This window comes from Mus musculus, chromosome 8 (genome assembly GCF_000001635.26).
Source record: "Mus musculus strain C57BL/6J chromosome 8, GRCm38.p6 C57BL/6J".
Lineage (NCBI taxonomy): Eukaryota > Metazoa > Chordata > Mammalia > Rodentia > Muridae > Mus > Mus musculus.
Window position 1 is genome coordinate 126,588,213 of NC_000074.6, and position 11,050 is coordinate 126,599,262.

General features: G+C 52.8%; 1 protein-coding gene and 1 long non-coding RNA gene across 2 annotated transcripts; both read right to left on the reverse strand.

The window, feature by feature from the left end:
- Nucleotides 1-83: 83 nt before the first annotated feature.
- Irf2bp2 (interferon regulatory factor 2 binding protein 2) lies at nucleotides 84-5,774 on the reverse strand. The gene is made up of 2 exons (NM_001164598.2): nucleotides 4,228-5,774; nucleotides 84-3,616 (listed from the first exon to the last, which is right to left on the reverse strand). The coding sequence occupies exons 1-2, from the start codon at nucleotides 5,222-5,224 to the stop codon at nucleotides 2,901-2,903; spliced, it is 1,713 nt and encodes a 570-aa protein (NP_001158070.1). The 5' UTR covers nucleotides 5,225-5,774; the 3' UTR covers nucleotides 84-2,900.
- A 278-nt stretch (nucleotides 5,775-6,052) lies between these two features.
- Nucleotides 6,053-7,956, reverse strand: Gm31546. The gene is made up of 2 exons (XR_388210.1): nucleotides 7,663-7,956; nucleotides 6,053-7,450 (listed from the first exon to the last, which is right to left on the reverse strand). It is a non-coding gene; the product is annotated as a predicted gene, 31546 (long non-coding RNA).
- Nucleotides 7,957-11,050: the final 3,094 nt, after the last annotated feature.

An 11,050-nucleotide genomic window follows, 5' to 3' on the forward strand; every position in this document is an offset into this window, starting at 1 on the left:
CAGTCTAGCGATCGCCACAACAGCCGCCCTGAGTTTGATTTTTTAAAAAAAATTTTTTTTTAAAAAAAAGGTCTTGGAAAACATTCAGTGCTCCCAATTTTATTTTTATTTAATGCTAAAAGAAAAAAAAAGTACTGTAAATCTGACAAATGACAGAATGCAGGTGATATCTCCATAGCGTGGGTTTAAAATATACCGTTGATAGCTCAGATTACACTTATTTCAGTAGACATTGAGTTTCATCAGATATAGAAAAATTATCACCTTCGACTTAAAAAAAAAATAAAGCAAAGTTTGAAAGGTGGCACACTTTCAAAACACCTGGTGGCCAGGGAAAGGTATATAGAAAAGCTGTAAACCACGTGTATGTTCTCATTAACTCCAGAGTGAGGCCACATGAAAGACACTAACTCTATCTGTTAAATTCTATAAACTGTTAAAAGAAAAAAAAACAAAAACCTGACCGACCACCCCATCCCCCCCCACTATTCTGAGCATATCAAAGTCACAGCAGAAGCAGTGTTGGGAACCTGACATCTCTACCCAGCTGTGGACTACATCCACAGTGTCATCAAGGACAAGAAAAGATCAACCGAGGGCCCCGTGTGACCGGTTTCAGAGTAGGCCAGAGAAAGACTCCCCCGACCCTGCCCCGCCCCACTCCAGGACAACACTTTAGCTTCAAGCCTTCTGAAGTCCACCCTTAATCTCAAACTACGGCCCCTTTTAAACAGGTCAGATCTGGCCTTGCTACTAGTAGAGAGAGAAAAACCACAGGTGGCCGTTTCTGCTGCTGGACAGACTTCTGTTCAGCAGGATGGTTCTTTATTCTTGGTTTTTTTGGAGACCTTATCTGTGCTGAGATTACAGACAGCCACAGCAAATTAGGTCAAATGACTAATCTAGTTGTAACATCTATGAGGCCAAATTCCAGTTTATAATAAAGTGCTTAGAAACACATTTATAGTACAGACCATAATAGTTGAGCCCTTCACAAATGTCTTTATGGGCAGGTGAAACTGACTCTGCTTTGTGTGTGTGTGTGTGTGTGTGTGTGTGTGTACATCTGCCTCAGAGAGAGACCTGTCGGACCTGAGTCACAGTTAGGATCAACTGGTCTAATCATGCAAGCCCGGCTGTAACACCACAACTGGTAACAAGATAACAGAGGCCGAGGTGCACTCAAGAAAAACCAGACAAGAAATACTGTATTTGCTTCAGTGTCAAGTGTTAGTAACTTGACTACTAAAGAAAAAAAAAAAAGGTTAAAAACAAAAACTAAAAACAAAACAAAAAACAAAACCAAGAACTAAGTAACTAGAAATGATGTCAAGCTGGTGATAATCTCTATTTTCAAATTAAAATAGAAGCCAGGCTGTGAACAACACACAAACCATAGTAGACTTAGAAGCCATGATTGAGCCGACAAGGCCAAGTTACAAACACCTCAAGTCAGGGTTGAGAGGGTAGTGTTCCTGTTGACATTAAACCAAAAAAAAGCACAAAGAAGAAGAAAAAAAAAAAACCCACAAAACCAGCATCACTAAGGGCACCACTACTGGTAGCTAATGACCTGATGTTGTTTACATTAAAAACAATCACTTCACTAAGGCAAAATAGTGACCAAAAGAAATTAGTTTACAAGAGGCTTCTAAAAATAGTTAGAGGTGGGGCTTGCTTATGTAAAAACCCTTCATGTAAGTATTCTCACTAGGTTCTCTCTCATTTTTTTTTCAGAACAGTATTATTCTCTTAGTATTTCAGACACACCTAAGGAAAAACTGCAGGCTTCCTCTACCCACACTGGGCCCACCACTGACAGTGCCCACAGGTCCTCCTGGCAGCATCCAAGGCTGTGACTATCAACGTGCACACTGCAGTAAGCACTCGTCACAAGGGGGACAGCACGCAGGCAAGAACTGAACACGTAGACCAAACACACCAGAACAGAAGAAAACACGAATCCCACAAGTTCACCCGGGGCCTGCAACACTTAAGGAGCACCTCAGAGCCAGGCTGGTCAGCAGGAAAGCCACCTGATTTCCACACCACCCTGACAACTACTTCTACAGCTGGAACCACCGGTGGGGCCACCGAGGAGGAGGAGCACGCAGCACTGAAAGCTTACAACCGGTCACGTGGGCAGAGCAAACATCAGCTAGCTTGCCTTCCATTAAAAAACAAAACAAAACAAACCCTGAACACACAATGTTGCAAATAACCTTTCAGCAGCACCTCTGACGACCAGTATTGCAAGAGCTGAACCGTTGACAAGATTCAAACCCCATTTTCCCTCCCTCGGAAAGGTGGGTGACATTTCCTGGGGGACGGGGAATGCCCTTGTGACAGGTGTCCCCCTTCCACTCACTTCCTTTCTCCTCCACCAACTGGCCTCCAGCCTGAGAGAGGCCAGCGAGGAGAAATGACAGACAGTAAGGCAATCTTACAATGTCAGAAAAAAATGTATTTGGCTTTTTTTCTTTTTTAAAATAAGTGCATACAAATACAGCTAGAAGCATTTGTTTGCCAAGTGCTCTTTAAAAACAAACAAACAAAAAAAAAACAAAAAACAAAATAAAACAAAAAAAAACAAAAGCAGCCAAGTCGCAGCCTACAAAGAACAGCAACTGTCACCCAAAGAGTCAAACACAGACAGCCTAACAACGTTAACAAAAGAAGAAAATGCCTTAAAGTACATACCTTTTGTCGTCAAAAAAAATATAGAAACACAATGTATTCAAAAAAAATCAAAATTATACAGCCATGTTATGAAGTCTACATTTCCCTTGTCTTGGATATATATATTTATATTTATATATATATATATATGTATGGAGATCTATATACAGTTCAACAAGTTTGAGTTAAGGGTAACCATGGGCTTTTCTGAACGCAGAAAGTCACGAGTCTCTCTCCTTCTTCACTTTCACATCTCCGGCGAGGATGGTAGCAATCTCTCCTTGCATGAAGGCCCAGGGGACATTGGAGCCCACCAGAGGACACTTCTCTCCACTTGGGCAATAGACCTCTCCGCTAGCGCCCTGCTGTTTAATGCTTTGTCTGGAGCAAGGGAAACAGAACTTGTGCGAAGGGACAGACGGGCACTGCACAAAGTGAGTATCCTCCAGCCGCTCGTGGCAGAGGGTGCAGCACAGGGGGGCGCTGGCTGCCAGAGAGGAGTCTGGGAGGCTGGCAGGGTGCACCGGCTCCAGTCCTCCGGTGCTGCCGGTGGCCTGGCCCCCCACCTCTCTGGGGCCAAGCCTTCTTTGGTTCATAGAGGAGGGAGAGGGCGGGCTGCTGCTGTTCCTCCTGGTGGTGGAGTGAACCTGGGTGGCATCTTTTGAGGCGTGACTGCCCCCGGCATTGTCTGCTACTAAAATCAGGGCTGCCATTGGGGACTGGCCATTCTGGGCCGCTTCAGGCGGTGTGGTCCGGTTGGAATGAGGAGAGGCAGTAGGGGGTGGTGGAGACACAAAAGAGGATGTAGGGGTGATGGGGATCTTGAGCCCTTCTGTGGAAGTGGACAGCCAAGGCTGTGTCTCACCATTGATCTTAGGGGGCCCGACTTCCCCTTCCGGTTCTGGGGAAGGCTTCCTTTTCCTTGCTGTCCTTGCAACTGGAAAGAGACAGGTATGGAAGAAAAGGAAGATTAACTTTAACGTACCCCCAAAGAGACAGCTCTCATCTTCAAAAACACACATAGTTCTGCACGCAGCTTCAAACATTTCCCCTAATAAAGGGCTCTGAGCCTGCACACCACCTCCAAGGTAAGCCAAGTCATGGGATCCTGCCTGAAAGGCTCCAACCCCAGACCAGCTCATGTGACTGCATTTAGCAGACAGGTTAAAGGGTGACTGCTGCCCTCACGCTTCCATCCAAGAATGTGCTGGGAAAGGAAAACCCCGTGTCGCTGCCTATCAACCCGTTCTGACTCATCCCTGTTGTGCTGGTTCAGCAGAGGGACCACGTTGCCACTAAGCTCTGGTTCAGCCCCGGGCCGACCAGGAAGTTGGCTGTTTGTTGTTTCTGGATTAAGGCAAAACTGTGCATGGAAGAATGGATCCCTACCACCCACCCACCCACCCACCCACCCACGCGCACACACGCACGCGCGCGCGCGCACACACACACACACACACACACACACACGGGTGGGCGGGCGCTCAAACGCTGCCTCTAACCCCACGCCCTCCATCCCTTCTCCCCTCGCCCCGCAGTCGCCCCTACCTGCTTTAGACCCGTTGGCCCCGTTGGCCTCGAAACCCAACAACCTGCCTGCTGCAGTCAGAGCCGGCTCCTTCTTGAACTTGCTCTCGAAGGGCCCCGAGTGGCCGTGCTGGTGCAGCGCCAGGAGCGTGTCCCGCACCGTCTTAGGCCTGCTGGCCCAGTCCTGCTCCCCGGGCGCGCGGCCTTTGCCTGCACCCTCGGCGCTCAGCTCGCTGGCCCCGGCCGCGCTGGATAAGCTGTCGGCCGGACTCCGGTGCGCGGGCTGCGCCTTCTCCTTGCTCGGCTCGCGCGCCTCGTGCTCCGCCGCCGCGCTCGACACAGACGCCGGGCGTTTGTGGGTGCCCAACTCGGCGGGCTGAGCTCCCAGGCCCGGTGTTCCGCTCACCGCGGCCAGTGTGGCCGCAGCACGGCCGCTCAACCCCAGCGCGGCAGAACCGTTGACCAGAGGCACCAGAGTGGGCGGAACGGCGTGTGCACGCCGAGGGTTCGGGCTCTGGCGATTCAGCTCCGGCGGCTCCTCCAGTTTGGAGAACCCGTTGGGCACCAGGATGCCGTTCGCCGGCGCGGACTGCTGCGCGGCCGACTGTGGGAGGCCTGCACCCGCACGCGTGCTGAAGTCGGAGGCCAGGCGCGGGGCACGATCCGGCGCCAGCGGGTAGCGCTCCATAGCCTGAGCGCGCGCGGCCTCGGCGCCCGCGTGGCCCAGCTGCGGCGGCGGCTGCAGCAGTAGGTCCTTGGCCGACAGTGGCGGTGGCTTGGCGGCTGCGGGCTGTGCACCGGTCGGGGAGCGGCCCTCCGGGAAGCAGCCGTGAGCACGCTTCAGCTGGCGGGCCGTCTCGATGACGAACTCCACGCGGTCGGCTCCCTCGTAGTTGACGCAGCCGCGGCACACGGGCTCCGTGAAGTCCCAGATCATGGCCCAGGGCATGCGGGGCAGGTCACACAGATAGCACGACTGGCGCCGAGAGGCGGCCGCCACCGCCACCGCCGCGGCCATGTCCGCACAGCCCGCCGCGCCGCAGGAGGAGCCGGGTGAGGGGACGCCGCCGCCCCCCGTGGATCCCGCGCGCGCGCGCCGGCCGGCCCAAGCCCGCGTCTGCGCGACTAGCGGCGGCGGCGGCCGCAGGCGAGGAGGCGGCGGCGGCAGAGCCCGGGCCGGCGCGGCGCCCGCGCGGCGCCCCCGGGGCACGAGGGGCGGCGGGCGCGCGGCGGGGCGCGCCTGCAGGTCCCCACGGGCGGCGGGGCGGCGCGGCGCGCGCGGGGGCGGCGGCTCGGCCGGGGCCGCGGGCTGGGGCCTCCAGACCGGGGCAAAGACGGGCCGCGAGCGCAGCAGGTCGCGCTGGCGCCCGGGGCGCAGAGCCGCGCGAGGTACGGGGGACGCGGGGCAGCCGCCGGGGCAGCTCAGCCCGAGCGGCGGGGCATGCCGCGCGCGGCGGCGTGCAGCTCGGTCCCGGGCCCCGGCGCGGCCGCTGCACAGCACCCACTGCGCCTCAGCTCCTGCGCCGCCGCTGTTGCTGCTGCTACCGCCGCGGCCGCTCCACTTCTACAGACTTGATTCTTCGACAGCTCTGCACGGCGCCTGCGCGGCCCCCTCCCTCCCTGGCGCGCGCGGCCCCGTGCGCCCGCCCTCCTTCCCTCCCTCCCTCCCTCTGCGCTCTCTCGCGCGCCACCCTGGATTCTTCCGTTTCTCGATCGCGTGCGCGCCGGGACTGAGGCGCAGACCAGTTCACGCGGCCCTAGCGCCGCAGGTGTGCAGCTCGCGTCCCCAAGAGTCCCGTGTCACCCCGCCTACCCAGCCAGGATGCTCCAACCCATGGCCCTGTTCTTTCGATTAAATCGTGCAAACTGTTTTATTTTACATGCAATGCCACTTTATCACTTGGTTACTGGCAGCCTCCTGAGCATGGAATTTGGAGCATAGCGAGGCGCACTTTGGACTTTTCCTTGTTAGCGTCTCACTTGGCTTCAGCTGGGCGCGCGCACGCTATCAACACTCTGCCCTGTTTTGGTCGAGGAAGCAACTACACACTGCCGCTGCCCCTTTAAGTTTTACAAAAACTTAGTGCTCAGGCAGGCCCGGCCTCTTTTGCGCGTGCACTGAAAGGAGGACGCACAGGCCCGAGGCTCCTCAGGCGCCGCCGCCCAGCGTCTTATGTAGGTCTGTGCAGCGAGCGCGTGACGTGGGCAAGGGACGCTGCCACTGCGCAAACTCCACATAAGACGTGCCCAGCGCCGCGGGCCCTGGGGCCGCGCCGAGCTAGTGCACATTCCAGGGATCTGGGCTCTGCAGCGCACCGCGTCACGGCTCAGGACCCGCCCCCGGTCTCTGGCTAGTAGGCCCTGCCCCACCGCCTCCGCGGGGCCGAACTTCGAGTGGCCAACTCTGGGCGCGCGCTGTCCCCTTTGCGCCTAGGGCGTGCGCTGGCGGGTGGACTTGGCTGTCTGTTGTACCATCCGGCTTAGCCCAGTGGGCACAGACGCGCCTGGCAGCATCGCTTCGTTGTTCCCTTCCACGCTGGGCAGTGAGGGCTGCCCAGAGTGGACGGAACACCGAATTGTACACTTTGGTAGGGAGCAGGGACTGGTGTGTGCTGTCAGTGGTCGGTCAGTCAGGCTCTGATTTGAGACCTACTACTCTGAGTAAGAGCCGCTTTTGCTTTTGTGGTGAACAACGCAGGTCCACCTCTCTCCCCAAGATTGGAATGGGCTGGTTAAGTGTGGGAAGAGCAGGGTACTAAGTACATTAGCTTTCCTACAACTGGATTGGAAGGTGGAAAGGGAGGGGGGAAAAATCTGCTGACCTTTTTTTCTCCGGTGGCTGCTATTGAAAAATGCCAGGTTGCTTCAAAGAATAGCCACAAGAGGAAACACGCCCCACAGAGAAGCAGCCCAGAGAGCTGTTTAGAGCACAAGAATAAACCTGTTGGAGGTGGCACAGAAAGCTTAGCGCCAGATGCCAAGGGCGTCCACAGGCTAACCTTGAACGTCTCTCTCGGGGCTTTCCAGAGAAGGTACATCTGTGTCAAGGGCCTCCCCAGCTCCCCTTCCAGTCACAAGCCTGCCTCACCCTCTCCAAGCCTGGAATGGGGCCTACCCGGATCCATTCCCAGAAGCAGCTGGTGCCAGCTGGTTTGGGCACCTGCTCCAGGACCTGTCAGTCTGGTCACTCTCTTCCAAGACCCTGTGTCACTCATCTGAGCACGTGATTTTGACCGTGCAGAACCTGAGTGGAGGAGATGAAGCTGCCCTGACTGCAGAGTCATCTCAGTGCCCTGAGAGATGGCCCACTAGGCAGACACAGAAACATTAAAACAAAGCAGAACCTCCCTTGAAAGCCTGGCCTGATTGTACTCGGTCCACCTGCCAGCAGCCCACAATGCCCTCTCCAGGGAAAGCCGCCACTACAACCCAAAATAGAATTGCCGAGGTACATACAATGTCTGCCTTGAGAAATGCGAAGTGGAGCTTCTCCAAAAGACCGGCATTTCCTTTGTATTTCACACTGGCTTCATGTTGAAACTGAGCTGTTAGAGCTGTGCGCAGGGGGGGCGGGGGGGGGGAGCCTCCCTCCACCCCCTCCAGATGCCTGCCTGCTGGAAAATGGAAAGGCTATTTTAGATCTGGGCTGTCCTTCATAAAAAGCAACCCGGCTCCAGGGGGTTAAGGTAGGTCCTGGATCCAGGGCAGCAAACCCTTATACTGTATCAACAGCCTTTCATGATGCCTGGCCTTTCATGTAACTCCGGAGCCGGTTTTTTTTTTTTTTTTTTTTTTTTTTAATCGATGTATGCTAAGTAAACATAGCTTTGTTTCTGTCTTCCACCCACTACCCTCCCTCCCGCTGCAGACTGGAGCTGGATCCTGTCCAAAGCGGCTGCTGCTGGAGTTACAGCCTGCCTCCTCCACACACAGGAGCGGGGTTTCTAGGGTGAGGCAATGCGTCTGCAATTCGCACAGACAAGGCAGGAATTGTAATTGTAGCTCACCATGTGACGACTTATGAAAGAGGAAGTTGGTATGTTTTAGTCACGTAGACTGCCCTCTTGCTTAAGGCTCCGGGTCCTCCCAGAAGAGAGTGAGGATGAGCTTGGCTGTCCAAGAGTCAAGGTTACAGGATTGGCTGCAGCATCTGTGTGTGCATTCCTTAGTGGACAGGCAGGCAGATGCTGTGGGTTGAGGCTGGCGCTTATTCAGGACACGGGAAACTTGTGATTTGTCTTAAGAACTGAAGGAAATACTCTACAGGGAGGGGGTCTGTGGAGACTAGACGAGCAACAGTTTTCCTGACTTTAATTCCAAAGATCTCTCCTTTTAAATACAAATCTGTGTAGGGGGATGGGAAGGGATTCTAATGCTTAAGTCTGTGGGCCAAAACAGATCTCAGTCTATAACCACAACATTGGACATGAACATCAGATCTGTGACTCTCCTCCCCAGGCCTCACTGCAGCGGAGGTGAGCCCCAGGCATGCAGGAAGCCCTGTGCCCACAGACTATAGGATAGGGTGCTACAAGATCACCCATGTGGAGTTCTGCCTTCAGGACCCCAGCGGAATTATGGATGCTTTATACCATGGCATCCTAAATTTGTGAACTCCATGGATTAATGGCTCCCCCTCCGTACGGGGCAGCCTTAAGTGACAGTCATCCTGAGGACGAGGGGAACAGGCACAGTGGCTAAGCACTTGCTCCACAAGCCTGAGGGGTTGAACTAGAATCACCAGAATCCATGTAAGCCAACTACTGTGTGGCCATAATTTCAGTGTTCAGAGATAGAACTCCCCAGACGCGCAAGGACCAGCTACCTGAGGTACTAAACAAGAAAGGACAAAAGACCCCATCTCAAACAAGATGGAAGGCAAGGGTGGATAACTGAGGTTTGACTCTTACCTCCTAAAATGTGCCTGCACTCAAGTTTGCATTCTCTCTGTCTGTCTGTCTGTCTGTCTCTCTCTGTCTGTCTCTCGTCTCTCTCTCTCTGTCTCTCTGTCTGTCTCTCTCTGTCTAACGAAAATGATGTTTAAAAAAAAAAGCCATAGTAAGGTCTTCTCACCTCTGACCTCAGCTTCCATGAAGGAGAAAATAATTCCTCACATGTCATTTGCATTTCTGTGGGTGGCACTGCCCACCTTGCTGACTGGCAAGAAAGTGAGCAATGGGGAGGCGGGGATTGGGGGGAGAGGGCATATAAAACCAGACAAGCTTGTTAATATGAATACATTTCCACAAACTGTAACTACGACAACAGAGACGAACCTTCTAGAACGGGTTCAAGGGCCTTTCTTCTAAACAATGACATTTGTTGGGGGTGATCTCACAGATTTTTCAAGTGCTTCCCCTCTGATGAACCTCCTCGAAGCTACCCTCCATTGTCCACGGGGATTTTTAGTATTAGGAAAGCAGTTGAGTGTGGAGCATCTAAGAACCAGGCCAGATCAGAGCACGGAGGTTTTAGAAGCTGAGCTGCTGCCATCAGCATGTGTCTCTATCCATACAGGTCCCCATCTAGAGCAAAACTGGGGTCTGGATGTATGTTAACTAGAGGCATGTTGGAATTTCAAGATTCAAGCAAAAAGTGGTTGTGTGTGTATGTGTGTGTGTGTGTGTGTGTGTGTGTGTGTGTGTGTGTGTAGGGAAAGCAGATAAAGGAGAGACTGAGGCCATACCCTTATTCTATCTGCAAGGAAAAATTCAGGAGACCTGGAAGAGATTCAGTAGCCTTGGAGCCAGGGCCCCCCTCTACTGGCTTTTAGAAAGGGAACTGGAAGGAGTGTTCTTAGCTGGCTATGGTTTTTGTGTATAGTTAACACACTGGCTGGAGTCCTTTGAAAGATAAGCCGTAGGAAGACGGGTGGACAACGTTTGAATGTATTAAAAGCCCAGTATCCTCTCATTAGCTTTCCGGCTTAAAAAAAAAAAGATGAACGTTTGCCACAGCCACATTCAGTCCTACAAAGGGAACTGAGATAACCAAACGCCACTGAAGGCCACAGATAGTAAGTGATGACGTGATATTTCTTGCATCTGTCATAGAGACATTCTAGGAAGATATTTCAAGCACACGTTCTGTCCTGTGGGCTGACTCGGCTGACACGGCGACGCCTCAGTGGGGAAGGGTGCTTTGTTATGGAGCCTGCAGACTTGGAGTTTGATTCCCCAGAGCCACAAGGTAGAAGGAGACATCTGACTCACCACAGTGGTCCTCTAACTTCCACACATGCACTATGGCATGTGTGTGCCCACATACACAATACCCATGTGCTTATATAACAACTAAAGAAATAGCATATGTTTTGCAGCCCAGGCTTGGTAGAGCAATCCTTTAATCCCAGCACTTGGAGGCAGATATAGGGGAAACTCGTGAGTTTGTGACCAGCCTGGTCTACATAGTAAGAGCCTATCACAGAAAGGAAAGCAAAGGAGGGTTGCAAATTCAAGCCATTGGGCTGTGTATTCCTGTCTCAAAACAAACAAACCAAAATACGAAAAAAAAATTACAGCTGCCAATAAAGTTTTACAGTCTGGAACATGCTTTTGTTTTTTGTTGTTTTTTTTTTTTCCACAGTTTTGGGGCCGTTACAAAAGAGGGTTCACATTTCTAAATATAAGCAAAAATAGAAGCCAGGTGTGGGGGTATATGCTATAAATCCAGAATACAGGAGGCTGAGGCAGGAGGATCATGCGTTTGAGACTATCCTCAAACTACCTAGAGCATCACAATCAAAAAAGAAAAAAAAAGAAAGAAAGAAAGGAAGGAAGGAAGGAAGGAAGGAAGGAAGGAAGGAAGGAAGGAAGAAAGAGAAAGAAAGAAAGAGAGAGAGAGA